This window comes from Amborella trichopoda, chromosome 9 (assembly GCF_054954075.1).
Source record: "Amborella trichopoda isolate Santa Cruz 75 chromosome 9, AtrichopodaSantaCruz75HAP2 v2.0, whole genome shotgun sequence".
Lineage (NCBI taxonomy): Eukaryota > Viridiplantae > Streptophyta > Magnoliopsida > Amborellales > Amborellaceae > Amborella > Amborella trichopoda.
In genome coordinates, this window is record NC_142344.1 from 9,551,378 (window position 1) to 9,573,861 (window position 22,484).

Consider the following 22,484-nt stretch of genomic DNA (forward strand, 5'->3'; position numbering starts at 1 on the left):
ATTACTTTTTTTTGGAAAGCAAAAAAGTGATATCTTTATAAGAGAGTGAAAAATGATATAACACCCATCATTTGAGGGTCACTCATTTGGGGATTATGGGAATGGATATCCAATATAAAGATAGGTCTCCAAGAGAAAGACATGGCCATTGAGAGAGACGGTATTTCTATAAATTTTAGGTTGATTAACTTCTACTTCTATAGAGAGAAAATCTTTTTATTGCTCTTAAGGTTATCTTCCAATAGCCGTATTGTGAAAGGAAAAATGATGTTGATCGATGGTGTTGCTCAATCAGAAGAACGAGTTTAAAAAAAAAGATCGGTGATGGTCTTTTATCGATGTTTAGAGATAAGTATTATCTCTTGTAACCCAAAACTGTAATCTTCATTTTGATAGTGGATTTCTAATTACCGAAACCGTAGATGTAGCCCTATGGAGTTGTGATGTGCTTTTTATATTTGCTTTATTTCTCGTACTTGATTTATAGTCGTATTCATCTACTTCGGATTTAATCAATCATGTACACGATCTTAAGTAGGATCTAGGTATTTGGGATTCCCAACTCTACAAGCTAGGGGTTTCGAAAACCCTACTGAGCTACTAAAAAAGAGAAAAGAAAAAAAAGAAATAGTTACATAGGAGTAAGCTCCACTAAGCTGCCCAAAAACAAAAAAACGGTGATAAAAGAGTAAGCTCTAGCAATGACTACCTTCTTGGTCCATTACTACTGAAGAGGCTGAACACTCGTGCCTACCTAAGAGTTCCTTCTAAAGCTCAAGACTTCACAACAGTCACCCATAAAAGAATTTTAATCAGGTCCTCTCATAATCTAACCCTGATTGTCAAATAAAAACACAACTAAATTCTAAAACAATATATATATATATATATATATATATATATATATATATATATATAGAGAGAGAGAGAGAGAGAGAGAGAGAGAGAGAGAGAGAGAGCAGCACTTGAATCTTTTTCACTTTGCCACTTTAAATTTGGATAAAGATAAGATTAATACCAAGCAATTGAATATTTTTCACTTGCCCACATAAAACTTGGACGAAGAGAAAGGTCCATATATTCAGAGTTCTTATATGCGGTTGATTTCTGTAATATTTGATATATTAGGTGAATGGACTTATCAGTTTCACCTCTATTTATTAGTGAATAATATATGAACTCAAAGACTAGAAAGTGGGTTGGAAATCTAGCTTGATACTCTTGCCAACAACACAGTCCATGAGAAAGTAGGATAACCATTATGCAACATACAAAGATGCATCTGTGTGTATATTAGAGAGAGCCTATGCTAGAGGAAGGCCACTCTGTAACCATGCCGAAAACCCTCCAGCAATATCAGTTACACCTGTGAATCCCTGCAAAATAATGTAGAATTTTTTAAAACTTCAAAATTCTGAGCTTGAAATGGATAAACAGTACAAACCCCTAAATATCCTTAATAATAACTATGATAAAATGATCATTAGCTTTCATTTACTCGAATCCATCTGATGACATTGACGAAAAAGGTTGCTATAGATTTTCTTTTTTGTTGGGAGATACTGCGCATCGTAACATCGTAACTCTGATGACTTTGAAAAAAAACAAAGAAGCCAAAATCCAATTCTCTTAGGCAAGACTTTAAGCGTCCCCCTGTTAGTAACTGCATGTAATGGTTAGATTCTTTACATAATCTAGAGACATTCTGCCTGTGATCTACACCATCAAATCAATAGTACCCATTAAAGTATGCACTCAAGCAGCAGCCACAAATTATCCTTTTATCCTGCCATGCAACTTGCATCCGAATAACCATGAAGAATACTATCATTTGCACTTCAAGAGAAGTCTCTCATGAGACATTTGACTGTGCTCTATGATATTCGATATACTCCATCTCTACACTTTAAAAATGATATAACCTTACTTTCCCCATTTGAGATAAAACAAGCTCAGGTCCTATTGATGTCAATATCTCTTTCAGGCAAAGCCCAATAAATGCATAAATGCATTTCTTGAGTTTTGGCATGTCGACTAGTTCATCCAACAAGATTATGAAGAAGAATTTGACATCATTTCTAGTGATATAGGAGTTTCATGTGTGGTTGAAAAGCTACTACTACTCAACCTACAACTACATTTTGGTTTTTACATTTAAGAAATAAGACCAATCTAGAAGCTCAGAACGGAGATTCTAGTTTCAAGGTACATACCGCAGATGAAAGATCAGTTGCTGCCATGAGTGATCTCTTCCCAATTTGGCATCCCTATCAAATAAGCATGAAGCATATCACTTCTTAAGAGCCAAAAACTAAGTCCAATATAACCAAAAAAAAAAATTCAAGCATATGTACTCACAATGATTATCTCATCATCCTGTCCAAGCTGTGCTGATACTTCCTCCAAGAAATTTGGGTTCTTTTTCATTCCTAATATAAATAGCAAAGGAATATAACTGGGCAAAAACCAGTGTTACTGAATTGCAACAAGACTCACCCAATTCCGATGGTAAATAAAAAAATTATATGCAATTCAAATTGCACTAGAATATTATCATAACATGCAATATCATGTTAGCTGTATGTATTGCCATTTACAGTGGTAAGTACGCATCTTATATCATACAATATAACTTTAAGCCAATACAATAACTATCAAGAAGTAGTCAAGACCAAATGCGCGCTTTATCAAAAGAAGCAGTAATAAATAGAATATAAGAACATGTAGCACAATGCAAAGTTGTACCAACAAAGAACTTGAAGCAAGCTAAACCCATTTACTTGAAAAGATCAACCCTCTCAAAGGCATTCCACTTTTAAGGTTTTGGGAAATGAATACCTACTTTTCACAACAGTAGGATGAATTTATTACCTTCTCATTCCATATAGGAATTTAAAGTTACAGTCATTGATCCCAATAAGAAGTTGAATTAACAGCTTAAATAAATGTTACAACGCCATGAAAACAATGATAAATTAAGCACCCCTCTAAGTGGCCCAAAAGCTCAAAGAGAAAAGTAGAAAAAGGAATCGAAAAGATAAGAATATTACATTGGCGTGAATGGTGGACTAATCAGCATTAGATTGATGTGTGTTCACAAGTATTCAATCTGGCACAGGAGGTTTTAACCACATTATATTTGCCTAATCACACCAGGAGTCCCAGCTCTCAATGTATCTGAAAAGTACTAATTTCATTCAAGATCTACACATGATCTTGTTAAGAAAATAATTTCTTTTACTCTCATCCTTTCATTTCTGATTTTCCATTTAAAGCACATTTAGGGTGCTTTAGATAACTCTCCAGACCAACCCCTGCCCCCCTTCCCAGGGGAAACATATGACAAACAACTAATTGGCCAAGCCCCAAAAGCATGCTGGTGTTACATGGTCTCAATCTGAGCCACAAAGGAGCATACACCACAGATGAAGTTTGTACCCTGATGCATGTATGGCCTTGTCCCTGACAATGAAGCAACCTTTCATGGTTTATAGTCACACAACAGACCAAATGTTATTAACTACTTCCTGCACTGATTGATAAATAAATTCAAACAAGATCATTAACCACTATAAATTATTTGTACTTATAGAACATAAGGAATACAATATGCATGGTGGGATGTGATTAATATCCTGGCTTTGTAAACATGCATGCTAGAGATTTTGCCAACACACAGAAACATGGAACACTGAATTATTTGTAAATATCACAAGATCTCAGGCAATACATGGAATATGGAAAGCAACTAAGATTTAATGCATCTGTGACAATTAAAACTCACAAAAGTTCCTACAACACGTAAACAGTCCTTGAGGCATGTATGCATGAAACAGATGGTTTATGTTACTCGACAAACTAGTCATCTCTTTTACCTTTGCATCCTTTATTGCAACAAGAGCAGGAACTACTTCTTTTTCTTTTCTTCTTTTTTCTTTGGAAAGAGGCAGGAAACATAGAGTCGTAGATGTTGGATGGAGAAGGGTATGATGACATTAATTTCTACTCGATTTTTCATGCGAAAATCCTATGGTTAAGACAAGAGATTCCTCACATGCATATTGGATTTAACATTCATCATCATCATCATCCAAGCCTTATTCCAATTATTTGGGATCGGCTGCATGAATCCCGTACCTCCCTTCTTATCTATCAATGGGCATACCCTTAGTATAGGTTCAGGATTCATGATAAGATGTGGCAAAGTTTTACGCTGGCTGCCTACCTAACACAATCCACCTCCTTAATAGATCAGGCTTTAACATTCAACATCATCAAAATACCTAATTCAAAGAGTATGTTACACATTCCAAAAATCAGGATAAGAATATTGCAGTACAAATTGAAATTGCTAGATCAATCTAAGAACTCATAGAAAACATATATATCTTTGAAACACATTGTACCTGCTCCTACACGGAACATGTAGGGGATGTTTATTGCCCCTTCAACATGGCCAGCATTGAACTCTTCGACTGTCCTACAGAACAAATACCGAAAAATATAGAAATGATTAAAAAGGAGGGCATTATGTAGTCGATGTATCGAAGTTATATATTCACCAACAGTCAAACTTAACTCAGTGCACACCTATGTTACATACAAGTGGATAAGTGAGTATATTTGTGACACAAATGAGAGTATAATCACAAACCACAAAACACATTATTTAGACACAACAACTCTGTACAATATATGGGTGTATACATGTATGAATATGTATATACAGACATATATTGAAAATTATGTGTAATAGACATATGCCTTTAATTATACTACAATTCATATGTCAAAACAATAGCAAAGCATCACAGAAAATTAAATTAAATTAATAAACCATAAAATGTTCTTATTGTCCAAACCAAGGTTGCATCATAATAAATGTAAACACGGATAATTTTTTCAAATTGAATTATGTAAATTAGGCATCTCAAAATTGACTTCTTTAAGCACGAACACTTGTCTTTGTTTAAAAAATGAAAATGGGCTTAAATTTTGTATATTTTGAAAATAAATAAAAAGTTTCATGAAGAATAGGTGTTTCAAAATCGACATATGTAAACATGGCCAAGTTTTTATTATTTTATTTTGAAATATTTTTTATTTCAAAATTAAATATTCTTTATTGAAAAATGGTGTTTGTTTTGGTAGATCAATAGCGAAGGGGTCCCCAACGTGTAGTAGGAATGGAACTCAAAACGTCATATTATGACACTCCACCACCCTAACCACCAATGCCTTAGTCCATTCCTAAGAAAGGCCACATTCTAAACAAAGAATGGTGTTTCTAAACAAAGAAATGCCACATTCTAAAAACAAATATGTCCAAAAATGAGACACTCTATTGGAGACTCAATTGGGGTGTCCCATCCATTTCTAGACGTGTAGAAACGCATGTCGTTGTCACCTGTGTCAGCATGTGGGTAGACCGTCAGACATGCGTGTCCATGTTTCATAGATGCACAACATTACTTTGTAAGACTCAATTTGCATTAACTAAAACTGGAATTCTAGTGTTCCACAACTTGTGTTCTCTCTCAATGTTTATCTAACTGCAATATCTAATTTTTGTGAAATAAGTAATCACCTTTTACATGGTATGCTTTATGAGATACAAATATGAGAGCTTTGAGATAGAAAAAGTTCAAATCCATGGCTGAAGGGTATTGAGAGCAGCAATCAAAGTGATTAGAATATGGAGGAGAATGTAAATCTTTTGAGGTATTGTGGGAAGGTATGTTTGAGCAGACCAGAGCTAACAAAATAAAGCAAATTTGTGAAATGCATAATTCGCACAGCAAGACCTATGCGATTTGAGAACAATGACATCGAGCATATTAGCACAAGGTTGCCATGAACTTGCTTGTCATTACTGGTCTACCAGTGTGATTATAGGGTAAGAAGGTTGGATGTGGGGTGTCTTAACTTCACTCCCTTTCTCTTTCTTTTGTAAATCCCCAAACTTATAAAGGGTATTTTGACATATATTTTTCTCCCTTTGTTTAGGATGGGTATTTAAGACAATTGTTGCAAGGGATAAGTTAGAGAAAGAACATACAAGGCAAAAAGAAAACCCAGGCAACTTTACGAAAAGGGGTTTCCTGAAAAAAGAAAACACAGAGCAGAAAAAATTATGTTCTCTTCTCTCTGCTTTGGAAGGAAGAAAAGCACAAAGAACCCATAGACAAGCTTTTTCAGTGATTAGTGGAATTGGCCATCTTCTCCCATACACAGCGCTTTTGTAAAGAAGTGCACCACACCAATCCGGTCTTGCCTTTGTGTGTGGTTTGATCATCTATTCTGCTGATTTTATTTTCGCTTTCCGACTCATTTTTCTCAACAGGTGGTATCCAAGCCAGGTTAGGAACGACAGTGGAAACCTTGAATGCGAAATTGGAGTATGTTGACAGGAGACATGGTTACAATATGGAAGAGGAAGATGAGGAACCTATTGATACAACAGGTTACGCAAAGCCTCAAGGAAAAAGACTACAAGAATGTCAAAAGAAGATTGGGTTAATGAATGTGAGGGCTGCCAACATATTCACATGTGCCTCTCTGAAGAAGTCCTCTACAATATGGGTATGGTAGATGAAGATTCAGTATCTGCACTTTAGTTAAAGATTGAGAAAATGTCTCTCTCAAATCGCTTGTACTTGAAGCAACACCCTCTTGCTTTGGACTTCACTTCTTTCTTCATATGATCATCTGGCTGCGGCCCTAATGTATGGTAAAGATACCATAAACACAGAGGAGGTTACTGGAGTACTCTTATCAGATGAGATGAGGAAACGGCCCACTAATGAGGCATCTGCAGAGGCCTTGGTAATTAGGGAAGATTAATGGAGAAGGGATTGTCTAGGGGTACATTTAGGCTGAAGATAGGAAAAGAAAAGGTGAGATACTATTAAGGTAAGTAATCTTAAGAAGGGCTGCAAAAAGCTCATAAACAAGGTGAGGGGAGAGGTAGACTGACCGAGAAAGATCTGCAGACGAGAGTTCTGATGGCAATGTTGGGAATGTACTCTCCATAAGTACATACATGTGGTGATTATTTTTTTGAGGCATAGATTCTTTTTCCAAGGTGTGGGAATTTCTCAATGGGGAACAACATGCCTTGTAAGTCAATTGGTGAAGGCACAGTGTACCTGAACTAAAAAAAGAATTTGAACTCCTTGGGTGTTCTAGACACTATTGGATGTAAATGAGTGTTGGGAGGCACATTTTGAAGATGAAGGGAGCACTGGTCATCATGCAGGAAGAAAAATATTGAAATATTTACAGGTTGCTGGGTATAAAAATTGCAGGTGAAGTAGGTGTATCTAGTACTAGATTTCTAATATGAATCCTGTGAATCAGGTATAGTTATATGGCATATGCGTTTGGGTCATACGAGAGAACAAGGCCTAAAGGAATTTGCTCAAGGCAACTGTTAAGAGGTACGAAGCCTGCAACTTAGACTTTTGTGGGCATGTCATTTATGGTAAACAATGCACTTTAAATCTACCCATCACTGAAGTAAGGGGATCTTAGATTACATTCACTAACATGTTTGGGGGACCTTCTCCTATTGCATCAAAACGTGGAAATTTATATTTTTTTTCTTTATTTTTGTCTTTTTGAGAAGTATGGCAATATGTGCTTATGAGTAATTCTAATGTTTATATTACTTTTAAGCAATGGTAGAAAAACCAAGCAGAATACTAGGTAAAACCTCTGAGGACATAAAATGGTGGGGAATCCACATAAAAGGAATTAAGGAATCAATCATCACTTAACCATTATGATACTCCATAGGAAAATATGGTGCAAAATGGATGAACAGAATAATACTTGAGAAAGTGAGCCGTATGCTTAGTAGCACTGGTATGCATAAGGACTTTGGGCTGAAGAAGTCAATACAGTGTACCACATGGTGACAAATCGCCATCCAAAGTAATAAGAAGCAAGATAGCTGAAGAGGTATGGGAAGCCATCTGATTATTCCAATCGTAAAACTTTTGGATGGCCAATATTTGTTCACCTTAAATGTGACCAGATGATTATCGACCCATAATTAAATAAATGTATATTTCTTGATTGTGGTGATGGTGTAAAAGACTACAAGCTATGGGCTCCTAAATCCACACAATTTCTTTGAGCAAGAAGGTTGACTTTGATGAGTCCACCATGATAAATTCAAGCACGAGAATGCAGCAATTGGTGACGATTGATATGCGTCCAAAGAACCAAATGAAGAAGATAAGGTGATTGTAGAGCATGATGAAATCTCAAAAGAGCATAAGACCAACTTCCTTGGCCGATTTGCCGAATATACATCTCTAGCTCTAGTCCTTGAAAGTTGGGAACCTAGCACATTCCAGATGGTACTAGACGGGGTTGTTAGCAAGTGGAACGATGCTATGAATGAGGAGATCAAATCTCTTCACAAAAACCAGACATGGGATCTAGTTCATCTAACAAAGGGGAGGAAAGCAATTGGATACAACTGGGTCCTCAAGATGAAATAAGGTGGAGATAAGTACAAATGATGACTGGTGGGGAAGGGCTATGCCCAAAAAGAAGGAATAAACTTCAATTATATCTTCTCACCAGTGGTTAAATATACTTCTATTCAGGTTCTTATAGTTATAGTCACTTTGCATAATTATATCTAGAGCAATTAGATGTGAAAACAACCTTTCAACATGAAAATCTAGATGAAGAAATCTACATACACCAGCCTGAGGGCTTTATGGGAATTGGAAAAGAAGATACTGACCTCAAGCAATCTCCTAGACAATGGTACAAGTGATTCAACATGTTCATGATAAAGCATGGGTACACCAAAAGTAAGTATAACTTTTGTGTTTCATTCAAGATATCCATAGTGGTGCATTTACAATCCTAGTATTATAAGTGGAAGACATGTTGATTGCTGGAAAAAGTATGTTAGATATAAATAACTTAACACCTCAGTTCAGAAAAGAATTTGAAATGAAACACCTAGGGCATGCAAAGAAAATTTAGGTATGGAAACCTATAGAGACAGAAGAAAGAGAACTTGTGGTTATCATCAAAAATAATTATTGAGAAGGCTATCTAAAGGTTTAATATAAGTGATCATTGAAACCTGCTAGTACACCTCTTGCTGCTCACTTTAGGTTTTCTGCAGATTTATGTCCTAGCACATATGAAGATAGGGAATATATGGCACATGTTCCAAATGTTAGAGCAGTAACACCATATATGCAATGGTCTATAACAGGTCAGACAGCAGGTACATGAGAAATCCAAGAATGGAACACTGGGAGGAATTAAACAGAAACTTTGGTACTTGAAAGGTACCACGGATACTTGCGTTATATTTGATAAGAATGCTATAAGGAAAGATTATCTAGTCGGTTTTAGGGATGTTAATTTTGCTGAGGATCTTGACAAGACGAGGTCCACTACTGGTTATGTTTCAATCTTGTTGGTGAATTATTTTGCTGGAAATCATCATTGCAATTAATTGCTCTCTCCTCTACTGAAACAGAGTACATGGTAGCACGAGACGCAATCATGGAAGTTTTATAGTTGAACGGTTGTGTGAATTACTTTGGGTTAATACATGATAAACCAAAAATGTATTGCGATAGCCAAAGTGTAACATCAAGCAGATGTGAAGTAATAGCAAGGACATTGAAGAAGGTATACTTTTGTAAAACTGACACGAAGTTTTATGCTGTAGACATGCCATGCTAGCCAAACCCATCCTAGAGGAGAAGTTCAAGCTGTGCTTTGAACTTATTTACCACATGCCCAAGATGTTGGGTGCGCACCCTTAAGGGAGTGTTGGATAAGAAGCTTGAAGATGTTTTCAAATGGGTCAATTTGAACTCAATTCAAGGTGGAGATTTTTGTATGCTGGGTGGTCTTGAATTCTCTCTCCTCCTTTTCTTTCTATTGTAAAATCCTAACTCATGAAGGATATTTTTGCCATTTATCTTTTCCCTTTTGTTTGTGATGGGTACATAAGCCCATTGTTGCTAGGTTTCAGGTTAACTTAGCGAGAGAAAATCTCAGAGAAAAAAACTACGGGCCTGTGAGAAAAAGGGTTTCTTGAGGAGTAAACAGAGTATGGTAAAAATATATTATCTCTTCGCTGGGGAAGAAAACCATATAGAGAGAACTTGTAAGCAAGCTGTCTTGGTGACCATTGAATTTTTGCCATCTTCTCCTGTGGTCCTGTGGACATAGTAAACCACATCTTTCCTGCCAGTTTTCTTTTCAGTTTCCCATTAAGTTTTTTATCAACAAAGATGGGAGCCAAGAACACAACAGCTTGTTAGTTTCAAGGAGGGGAATCTACTCCATCGAAAAGGAATGATAAACTCAATTCATCAAACTAAACAATGAAAGTAAAATTTCCTAAAATGTAAGCAAATGTTGCCAAGATCACAAGTTCACAAATAAACAGGCAATTCTTATGAATATTGGGGTACAAGTTTCTTTGAATATAGGGAATGTAAAATATCAATCATAATGAAAATTAAATAAAGCCATTGCGACACACACGCACGCACATGCACATGCACACACACACACAACCTTTGTAATTTGAAGGGTTGTGAACTTACACACACGCACAGATGCATACACACACACACAACCTTTGTAATTTGGGTTGTGAACTTACACACATGCACGGACGCATACACACACACACAACCTTTGTAATTTGAAGGGTTGTGAACTTACACACATGCACGGACGCATACACACACACACAACCTTCGTAATTTGAAGGGTTGTGAACTTTATATTATTCCTATATACCTTAATTGGTTTGTTTAAGGTTGCAACCTTATAGAGAGCACACCATATATATATATGGTGTGCTCTCTATAAGGTTGCAACCTTAAACAATCCAATTAAGGCGCACCTCCAAATTTTATCATAACATGTAATTTTGATGTAATAAATTCTTATGATTATCTTAAAATCTATTTTTTTCTCAAATTATAAAATTTTAAACTCCAAAATAGTTAAAATCAACTACGACTAAGAAGTAGCAAGAAGAACGCAACCATCATAGGTTCGGCAACCTTCTATCGCCGTTCCTCTGGTATTGAGCGCGAGGGCCAAGAGCAGATGGCGGGGACAGGTGATGAAATGCTTCTATGATGGGGATCCGAGGAGAGCTTGGGGATCAAAGTCAGCGGTAATAGAGGCATCAAAGCAAGTAGGGCTAGCTGATATCCAAGATAGACCGTGGTTGGTCATCCTGGCCAGTAGATCTATAAACATATGGAAATCTTGAAAATGGATGGTCTAGATAATGTGTTGCAAGATGCACTATTTTTGGGACTCAAAATCTTTTTTTATTTGGTATTCATATATCTCGATGTCGAGATGATTAAGTAGAGAATTTTTCAACATTAAAACAGCCTTTCAAATGTATTTTTGAGGTGCATATGTAATTCTACATTTCAAGGTTGCAACCTTATATAAACTTTTTCCATATATATATATATGGAAAATGTTTTGATAGGGTTGTAGCCCTATCAAAATAAGTAAAGCTTCACCTCAAAACTCACGGAAAATGCCAGTTTTGGCGTCGCAAAACCTTCAACCATTATGGTTGTGAAAAAAATTAAGATTTCAAGCCCTAAAAATAGTGTATAATGTAACACATTATCTAGACCGTCCATTTTGCCCTAAAGCTAAGTGTTAACAGATCCATTTTCTAGACCATCCATTTTGCCCTAAAGGTAAGTGTTCGCGGATCCGCAATATCTGTACATATTTTGAGCTTCAGATTTCATGGTCAGTTTTGGAAATTGAATTTATAAACAATATGGAGATTTTCAATGCCCAAAGTGCTGCTTTCAGGACGAGGATTCGAGGTGAGGCTTTATCTTGTTTTCATAAAGCCTAGGACCTATAGAAACTGCACCCTATATATGTATTCTTCATTTGCATAAAAACGTCACATTTCCTTCATATAATTAACTTGTGAGAAAAACGAAGCTACCCTTTTTACAGTAAGAATGCCCTGAAAATTTGCATTTAAAGCTACCAGCATTGAAATTCAGTGAACAAAAGCATGATACCTAACATCAAGATAGCGGTGGCCTGCATTATGAAGCTCATGGGCGACCTGAACCGGCACTGATTTTGGAACCCATGCACCCGGCTCATTACCAGCTGCCATTGACCTACACAAACTCACCAACACAAACAAGCAGCAGTAAGAATTCAGTTTCCAAACTCTTATTTTGAATTATAGAGGAAGTACCTGAAACTTGAATGTCGGACTCCATTGCTGGAGAGTTTAGGGCAAAACCGAAGCTCTGATGACTCATGAAACACTTTTGTATTTAATGAAAATGCCCTGAAAAATCCATTGGGTAAGGATAAAATTCAGTGTGTGGGTGCGCGCTCGTGCTCGTGTGTGTATGAGAGAGAGAGAGAGAGAGAGAGAGAGAGAGAGAGAGAGAGAGATTGAACCTGGTGAAAAGGGTGAGACCTGGGCGGAGTATAACGAGAGGTAGCAGGCCCTTGAAGGAGGTCGAAGCGCAGGTAGCAAATGAACTGGACATTTTAATGGCTTACGTGAAGAGAGAGAGAGAGAGAGAGAGAGAGAGAGAGAGAGATGATGTGTGCAAACTGTAAATTAGCTTAGTTGAGAGAGAAAGGGAAATGGTCTGCTGAATCCGTAGATTATTAGCTTATCATCTACTTGGGGAACTCCGCCACCTCACCTCTGCCAACTTTCCAACGTGAATGAGAGAGAGTTGTGGATTGGGTTACTTGTGGCCGATCAGGAGAGCCGTGAGCCGAAAAGAAATATATATATATATATTTTAACAAAATAAATAACCTTATTACCTTTGAAACTTGTAAGAGTATTTTGGTTATTTTATTTCATCTGAAATATTTATTTTTATATTTGTCTTTTAGATATTCTATAATAGGAGGTCACGTCCCAATTTTTGTGTTGTGTATTTTACGTTGTGATTGAAGTCATCCAAATTATCTATTTAAATTAGACTACCAGCACAGGGTGGCGCATATAGCTTTCATATACCTAATAGCATGTAGAAACGTTTAGATTAAAAGCCTACGTGTGATTTTGAATTCTAGTCCTGAAACAAGAATTTTTAATGTTAAAAATGTCTTCCAAGTTCCAAATGAGAAAAAGTACGACTGTTTTTGTCAATGTAGCTCAAGTGATTTAATTGGGTCAAATGACTAAAATGTGTTACTTGGAACCAATATGATTTGGGTATCTTTACAAACTTCTTGAGGCACATAGATGTATAACCACTTTGTTAAGAAAATAGTTTTAACCACTTTATTGACTTTTTGAAATGGTTTGTCTATTTTAATAACGTTTTCCCCCAACAAACTTCTTCTACATGGAGGGGGTTGCATGTAGGAGAACTTTTTGGGGAGTTGTAGAGACAAGGTATTTCTTGACAAATTGTTTTGGGGTAGGTTTACAATGTAAATTTTCCAAAAAACATTAAAAAATAGGAACAATTAACAATGGCTCTCAATCTTTTTTGTTGCATATAGAGATGTGCGGTTTGTTTGGAGTTCGACTTTTGGAATCGTTTTTGTCCATAGGATAAGTATAACTGAGATAAAGTTATTGAGATGGATAAGTGGCAACATAATTCAAAACAAATAGATGCAAAAGAACTTAGGGATAACTCCAATAAGCTATAAAGGAAAGTAGATAGGTGGGTTGGCTATGTACAACGTAGACCTAATAACACTAATTAGGAGGGACGATTGGCTCAAGTAGAAGGTTCCAAAACGACAAGAGGATCGATTTGAAACGACAAAAAAATTTATCCAAACGGACATAGATGGAAATAGTGAGAAGATATATAGTGACTTATTGTCTAACCAAATGTATGACTTTTGACAGAGCAAAATGGCAAAATATCATTTGTATAGCTGACCCTAAATACTTAGGATAAAGCTCTTATAATAATGATGATAAAATTGGCTTTTGTTCATATAATCGAGCCTTTAAGTTTTTTAAATTGGAGACGTATGGACACAATTATTTTTGGCGGTTGAATGTGAAATTGAGTGACATTTCTACATAAAGGGTGCGGTTTGTATAGAGCTGGCGCTCTAAACAATCAAAGTAAAATACACCTTCAAATAGTATTGAGAAATGTGCTTTCAATACTGTAAATCTTTGTGATAACCTTAAAATTTATTGACATCTTTAATTATAAAATTTAAAGCTTTAAAAATGGTATAGAACAAGCAGATCTATAAAAACTTGAAAATATTAAAAATTGATGGTCCAAAATACGTTACAAGATGCACTATTTTCAAAACTTGAAATCCATTTTTTTCTCATGTCCATGCATCTTGATGTCCAGATGATAAATTTAAGGATATTTGGGGATGAAAATAACCTCTAATAAAAATTTTGAGGTCGGTTCTAATTTGATTATTTAGAGCCTCAGCTTTGTATAAACTTTTTCCTTTTATAAAAGGTAATCATCTCATTGCATACAATTCCTTTTAAGGTGTTTGTGGCCTCTCTACACTAAAAATTAGTCTCATTGAACATAATCCCTTTTAAACTCATACATGGTTAAACCCAAGCTTCTCCAAACCGTATCATCGAATCTGATTCTTTTGAGCGACTACTGGCACGATGATAGCATTCTCTCTTCTTCATAGTAATTAGGTCTGAAAAAAAAGCTTCAGTGGCCTTTCTGAAGAAATAAAACCCAAACAATGAGGAAAATAATTTCACTAAAAAATGAAAGGTAATTAGGAGAATCATGCTTGGGCTTGAGTGCACTACATTCTCTTTTGTGGAAAAAGGCTCGAGTGCACTACATTTTAAGTTTGATTGCTAACACTCAGTTATAAAAAAAAAAAAACAAAGCTACTCCAAAAAAAATAAAAGAAGAAAAAAACTTAGTGATATAGGAGTAAGCTCCACCAATAAAATAAAATAAAATAAAGAAAAAAAAAAAAAAGTGATGCAGAAGCTCTTGCCTTAGACTGCCGAGGAGGACCCCTCCTAAAACGCAACTTCACAAAATCCACTCATAAAAGAAATTGTATGAGGTCCTCTCATAAAGTCATACCTGCTTGTCAAATAATTTACCTAAACTACCCCTAAAGCCGAATTCTAATACAAAATTTCACACAGATCCTTTCACCAAACTTCGATCTACAACTAAGAGGCTCAATGACCGAATATGAAAAAATTACCTAGATATAAAAGTTGGATCTCTTCATTACCCTCAAATCATATATATATATATATATATATATATATATATATATATATATATATATATATATAAAGAAGAAAATACTGAGATTAACCTACTAGCTCATATGAACATATAACCCAAAAGGCCCAGATTGAATCTGATAGTCACAACCTTATTTTGTATTTGAATTTTATTTTATGTTCTACAAATCCAAATAACTTGAAATTTTAAGTGTGTGTTGCAATAAATAAATTGATCAAAATACCCCTAAAATGTTTTGGGGGTATTTTAGTTAATTTATTTTTTACGAATTATTTTTTAAAATATTTTTATTAGGTGCGCCTTGATGAGAAGAATGAATTCCTAAACTTTTAAGTAATTTAAATTCATATAAATAAAATAAAATTCAGCCTAAATTCGATCTAGACCGTTGGGTTCATATGTTCATATGAATTAGTGGGCTAATCTCAGTATTTTTTGTATATATATAAGAGCATACGTATCCAACACTAGTGTGTGTATATAAGAGCAGGCATCAATTGGATCTCAACAAGATCAATGAAATTCAACTAGACATGATTTGTTTTACAGGAAAGATAAAATATTATCATGCTTTTCGTATACTCGTCGGTTGTGTACACATTATAGCAAGGGTTTAAAAAGCGGATCGGTGACCCGGATCGGGCACATCAAAAACCTATCCGGATCGGCGAATTTGTGATCCAGATAGGGAATCGGTTGAATCGTTAGAATTAAAGCTTCAAAACAATCTGAAAAAATTATTAAAATTCATTATAAATATTGTTTTTAAAGAATCCAATAAGAAATGAGGGTACTACATTAATAACTTTTATTTTTTTTTATCAATTTGTGAATATTAAGATGCTCTTTCCCTATATAAACTTAAGTATTAAATTTGCATCATATAAAAGAAAAATCATATAATTATCATGGATAAAATATATAATTATACATGGACTATAATAAAGAGTAGACTAAATCAATGAAAAAATGACCATTAAAATCTTGTTTTAGCGAAAAACCCTAATCCGCTAAAAAAACCCAAATTATTACAGCCTAACTAACTATAATCCAAAATTATTACAACTTAACTAATTATAATATTATATAATAAAATTATAATTGTTTGTTTACATTTTATAATTATTTTATTAGATAAATAATAACAAATTACAAATATTTTATAATATTATCTAATTTAAAATGTATTATTGACAACTGTCAGAAAAATAGTAAATTACATGATTTATAATGTAAAAATTAATAAATAAAATAAAAGATTTGATTATCAATGTAAAAAATAATAAAATACGTACAAATTTTGAAAATAACACTTTAATTTATTATATGCCTAAGGGGGAACAAAAATTAGTTTAAGAAAGGATTAACTATTATATGGCCCAAGGGGGGATTCGAATTTGAGAAATCAAAGCAAATAACATTAGTGATAACCATCATGCCTCCTTAGCATATGTGTTTAAAATTGCCTATTAATAGTATATATTTACATTTTGTTTTCATTTCATGATGTTTGGGAATTATCCCACATCGAAGGATGAGTATTCAAATATGTTATATAAATAACTATGTAATTAGAAGATAAACACAAGTGTGAAAAGTGAAAACACTAGGGCATCTGTGCACATGCACGTGTGCATGTGCGTGTCGCACATGTGGGAGTGATGTGTGTTGCACTTATGACGTGTACACATGCGTGAAAGTATTTTTGAAGCCTAAACCGGCTAAAACCGATGCACACATGCACGTGTGCGAGTCACACGTGTGGGGGAGTGTGTGTGGCACGTGTGGGAGTGTGTACCGCTTGTGTCACACGTGCACACGTGTGGGAGTGGTGCGTGTCGCACGTGTGGGGTAGTGTGTGTGGCACGTATGGGAGTGTGTACTGCTCGTGTCACACGTACACACGTGTGGGAGTGGTGTGTGTCGCACGCGCGACGTATACACGTGTGAATGTGCTTTTGAAGTTGGAAACGAGAGGGAACCGGCTAGAACCGGGTGGGAACCGCTAGAACCGGGAGGGAACTGGACAGAACCGGGTGGGAACCGACGGTTCTGCTCTACAACCGGGTGTTTCCCGGTTTTGTGTTGGAACCGACACGGGCTGTGCTGATTCCCGAGTCGAACAGGGCGAGTTCAGTTTGACTCGCCAATTTTTAAATCATTGCTTTATAGTATCTTTTTGTAAATGAATCACAAAAGAGTCCGTTAGGGCCCAAGTTTGGGCCCCTTCATGAGTGGAGCATTAGTGTTAAGGTGCGACCGATTTTATGCAACTTTTCTATAGTAGTAGGGGTGGCAATGGTCAGTCCTCCTAGTCGGCTCAACCCAAAAAATCTAGGGCTTGAGCTACAAAATGTGGCCCAAGGGTCGACCCATTGCGAGCCTTAAATTAGTAGAAGAAAAATGTGGAAGTGGTCCTTAGGGGTCTAGCCTGATATGCACCGGATTGGGGTCCTTGATAAGACTTATCAAGTTGGGCCTAGCTGGTCCTTAGTTTAGGGCCCGTTAGCTTAATACTACATACCCAGGCCTAGCTAGGCCCGGCCTGCTAGAGCCATTTAAAAACTTATTTGGAATTAAAAGAAAGACTAATGTGATCTTTCTAGGGAATATTATTTTATTTTTTTTCTTTTCTTTTTCTTTTGGTAAATATCACTTACAATTAGTATTATTACAATGACTCTTGCTTCAAAAAAAATTAAATTAACAAATCCAAGATCTTAAAAACCTTGATGTCATCATACCAATTTTCTTTAAACAAAGAAAATATCCACAATTCTTATGCTTGGGAATATAAAACCAATATAATTAAATATAACAAGAAACAAAAAGAGAGTGTCGGAGATTACCTCAACCGGTCTTATTACACCCTAAACCGAGTCACCACCATCCGATGGTGTAGGATCAATTATCAACCTTCAATATCAACCAGAAAAACAATTTTAGGCCAAGTCACACCAATAGAACATGAACCCCTTTGATTACAAACTCAAACCTCAGGTAAATTCCCTTAACAACCTAGTTTGAGAGAGATGGATTTTGCTGTACCCTAAAACCCTTACTCATAAATCCATAATTGAGAGATGGAAGAGAGAAGAACCCCATAGCCTATAAACCTTTATTTCCTTTTTACAATGCGGGAGAGAGAGAAGAAAGATGCGAAAGTGGGGTGTCCCCGGCTTTCATGAGAGAGAAAATTTCTTAAGACAGAGATATAAAGATTAGGTGTAGAGATATTGGGGAGTGACAATCCCTTTTTATAAGCTTTAAACAATATTAGGGTTTGTTAAACATTTCCCTGACTTCCTCTTTTTGTGAGATTTGAGACATCCATTCCATAGATGGACCATCAACATTATTGGAAGGTGTTAGAACCCTTATCCCCTTATTTCCTTTGATCATTATCTTTTTTTTTATCATTATCACATCAATATAAATAAAATAAAATAATATTAATCATAATATTGTGTTTCATCCAAAAATATGTAAGCCTTATGAAGCCTTTTAACTCAAATATTTTTTAACCACTTATCCCATAAAAGATAGGAAACCCCTAAAAGTGGGGTGTGCCACCCCTGGGAATAGAAAGCCCAAAAATTGGAGTGTGCCATCCATGTGGTGGCTTTTGTCGCCCCCACCAATTTAGGGCATCCTAGGCACATGTGCACAATGGCCCCAATGTTATTTTTAAACATTTAAAAATCAATAAATGATTTTAGAATTAACTTAAATATTTAAAACATTAAAAATCAATATCTCTTTTTTTTTTATAAATAAAATATCCAAAGATCTAGAAAAATTCAAATAATAATTCTAAAACCATATTATCATAAAATAAACACAATTAAATTCATTAGATGGAATAAGGATCCATATGGTATATGAATAAATAATCTGGGGCAGTCCACCTTCAACTGTAGACTACGGACCACATTTGTTTTATTAAACCGACCCAGTGTTCCCCATGACCCATAGTCCATGCAGGGGCTCATGACCCACAGTCCCATGACCAAAGTCTGGCTGATAAGTTAAGGGGTCGCAACCCCAGTATGTGGATTTCAGGTTCTCCCCTAGAAACAGGCCACGGTCACTTAGACTTGATGTGACCACAATTCCTATGGTGCATAGGGATATCTCTCGTACATGCATACGCTTCACCCTAAAATGTGGTTTGTTTTCTCGAAACGGTCTATTAATATGCATGTCGTGTGATGGTATATGGATGAGATTTTGGCCCCATCTCTAAAGGCCACCATCATACACAAGGGTCACATAGTCCCTTGGCTTACTCATTCGGGTATATTTTGACCTCCTCAAGGGATGACCCATTAAAACCTTTATCGGTTTATACGCTATGCCCAAGTAATATAGGTTTTTCTCAACCAATTTGTCTAGACCATCAAGCACAGTCCAATATCAACAAATATCGTTTGCTTAGTATGGTCCACGAGAGACCACACTCTCATTGAATTCATGTTCCACTATATTATTTCATTTTACAATCACTCCTTTAATGGTCACACTCACCCAACAAATTTGGTACTAATACATTGACATTTGCCACAATGATGTCCAAAGAACCATATGAAATTGTGAATGACACCTCAAATCTCAAGGCTCTCATTTTATATTCACATCATCAAACTACTGATTCAGTGGAACCTTCTCCATCATCAAACTAACAATTTAGTTGAACCTTCTCCTTAAATTTCGATTGGTTAACATCTGCTGTCTCCAATAAAATAAGCATGAGAAAACCATACCACTCTCATAAATTAACTCTCCAACTCAAGAGTAGTAAAATGCTCTAGAGAGAGTGAGAGAGAGAGAGGCAATGCTTATGAAGAAACCGCACTATCGATATATTAGTTTCCATGGAATCTCCACTCCCAATTTTTTGTTATTGTTCGCACATTTTTTTGTTATTGTTCGCACATGTCTCATTAAAATAGGCGCAACCAAACGTTACTTCAAGGACTTACAATACTCCACCACAATTCAAAAAAGGGAAAATTGTTTCATGCGGGGCCAGACCGCATTTCTACATATAAGGTTCAAAAAAGTGTAAAGGGTTGTCTACAAAGAGACCATTTACTTTTGGATGTGGTTTTTATAAGATTGCAATCTTAAACAATCCAATTAAAGTGCACATCCAAATTTTATTATAACATGTAATTTTGGTGTACAAAATTCTTAAGATTATATGAAAATCTATTTTCATACCTAATGTTTTTTATTTATTTTATATATTCATAAATATTGATGTTGAGATGATCAATTACAGCATTTTTCAATATTAAAAAAACCTTGATAGATCTTTTAGGTGCATCTTTATATATATATATATATATATATATATATAGAGTAGACTCTGTTAGCCCATGGGTTGACTGCTATAGTGTCAGTCAATGACCCATATTCAATCTGGGCCGATCTGACAGTTACAATACTATTTTGTATTTGAATTTTCATTTTTTTTCTATAAATCTAAATCACCTGAAATTTTAAGCGTTTATTTTTCTCATCAATGTGCACCTAATAGAAATATATAAAAAATAATTCGTAAAATATAAATTGACCAAAATCAATTTATATTTCACGAATTATTATTTTTATATTTTTATTAGATTCTACTATTTTTTATATTTTTATTAGATTCTACTAATCTCAGCATTTCTCATATATATATATAAGAAAATTCTTCGAGTGGAAGCTCTAATCAATCAAATTCGAGCCTACCTCCAAAATTTCACTAGAAGATATTGTTTTGATGCTCAAATATCCTCAAATTCATCATCTCGATATCAAGATGCATGGACATGATAAAAAAATGGATTTCAAGTTTTGGAAATAGTGTATTTTGTAACGCACTTTTGAACCATCAAATTTCAAGATTATCAAGTTTTCATAGATCTCTCGATCTATATTATTTTTGAAGCTTTAAACTTTATAAATAAAGATGAAAATATATTTTAAGACTATCAAAAAGATTTTCGGTATTGAAACCATATTTCAAAACTCTAATTTGATTGTTTAGAGCCTAGGCTCTACACAAACTGCACCCATATATATATATATATATATATATATATATATATATATATATATATAGGAAAATTCTTCCCAACGCCTATAGGAAAAAATGAACAATGATTTCGTCTACCCTTATCACCATCCAAACTTCATCACACGATCACAGTTGTCCAGTAATGTTTCAATTTTTATTTTTTTCTACAAATCTAAATTACTTGAAATTTGGAGCGTGTGTATATTTTGTGAGGCGCACTTAATAACAATATGAAAAAATAATTCCTAAAATATAACTTGATCAAAATACCCCCGAAATCTTTTAGGGGTATTTTGATCAATTTATATTTTACGATTTTTTTTTTTCATATTTTTATTAGGTGCGCCTCATTAAGATGTACACACGCTCCAAATTTCATATCATTCCGATCAGTAAAAAAAATGAAAATTGGAATACTATCGAACAATTATGACCGTGCGATGAAGTTTGGATGGTGATGAGAGTAGACGAAATCACTGTTCATTTTTGCCTGTAGGTGTTTATGGAAGATACTACAAAATGCTTATAGGCAAAAATAAATAGTGATTTTTTCTACCCTCATCACCATCCAAACTTTATCATATGATCACAGTTGTTCGGTAGTGTTTCATTTTTCATTTTTTTTTACTAATCCAAATGGTCTGAAATTTGTATGAAGATACTACAAAACGACTATAGGCGAAAAATGAATAGTAATTTTGCCTACCCTTATCACCATCCAAACTTCATCACATGGTCACAGTTGTCTGATAGTGTTTCATTTTTTTTTTTTTTTTCTCTGATAGAAATGGAATGAAATTTATAGCTTGTGTACATCTTAGTGAAGCGCACCTAATAAAAAGGGAAAGGTTTATATGTTTCCCCTATAACATAGAAGTCCTATGTTCCCTCTACCATCCAACCGTCCATTTTTTATCAAGAGAGCCACTCACCGTTTGATCTTAGATCCGACGTTTCAAAGTATTTTATTTTTAGTTTTTTTAATACAATTTTTTTGACTATGAAATTTGGTATATGTCATCTTCTCATTAGGGCGCACCTATAAAAAAAATATTAACAATAATTTTTATCTAAAAAATAATGACCAAAATACCCCTTGAAATTTTTAGGGGTATTTTTGTCATTTTATTTTATTGAAAATATTTTTT

General features: G+C 34.9%; 1 protein-coding gene and 1 long non-coding RNA gene across 8 annotated transcripts; both read right to left on the reverse strand.

Moving 5' to 3' along the window:
• Positions 1-980: 980 nt before the first annotated feature.
• SEN1 (Rhodanese/Cell cycle control phosphatase superfamily protein) lies at positions 981-12,681 on the reverse strand. 7 transcript variants are annotated; one of them, XR_016039947.1, is made up of 7 exons: positions 12,475-12,681; positions 12,263-12,358; positions 12,078-12,182; positions 4,407-4,480; positions 2,359-2,455; positions 2,214-2,267; positions 981-1,376 (listed from the first exon to the last, which is right to left on the reverse strand). XR_016039947.1 is itself a non-coding variant. In XM_088845722.1 (7 exons), the coding sequence occupies exons 2-7, from the start codon at positions 12,327-12,329 to the stop codon at positions 1,305-1,307; spliced, it is 438 nt and encodes a 145-aa protein (XP_088701848.1). In that variant the 5' UTR covers positions 12,330-12,358; positions 12,475-12,681; the 3' UTR covers positions 981-1,304. The 7 variants fall into 7 exon arrangements, 6 of the variants coding, with proteins under 6 accessions (XP_088701848.1, XP_088701846.1, XP_088701850.1 ...); XM_088845722.1 differs by having other exon boundaries at positions 2,359-2,429; positions 4,407-4,475; XM_088845720.1 differs by having other exon boundaries at positions 2,359-2,429.
• A 1,779-nt stretch (positions 12,682-14,460) lies between these two features.
• On the reverse strand, positions 14,461-18,185 carry LOC148780358 (uncharacterized). Its single transcript, XR_016039948.1, has 2 exons — positions 18,119-18,185; positions 14,461-14,714 (listed from the first exon to the last, which is right to left on the reverse strand). It is a non-coding gene; the product is annotated as an uncharacterized LOC148780358 (long non-coding RNA).
• Between the last annotated feature and the right edge of the window lie 4,299 nt (positions 18,186-22,484).

What these genes read in the sequence shown, in the direction of transcription:
- SEN1 (XM_088845720.1), bottom strand. Translation starts at nt 12,566, where the DNA reads ATGTCCAGTTCATTTGCTACCTGCGCTTCGACCTCCTTCAAGGGCCTG. An exon ending in AGGATGATGAGATAATCATT is followed by an intron (nt 2,268 to 2,358) that starts GTGAGTACATAT and finishes CTTATTTGATAG; the next exon opens with GGATGCCAAATTGGGAAGAG. An exon ending in CAACTGATCTTTCATCTGCG is followed by an intron (nt 1,377 to 2,213) that starts GTATGTACCTTG and finishes ATTATTTTGCAG; the next exon opens with GGATTCACAGGTGTAACTGA.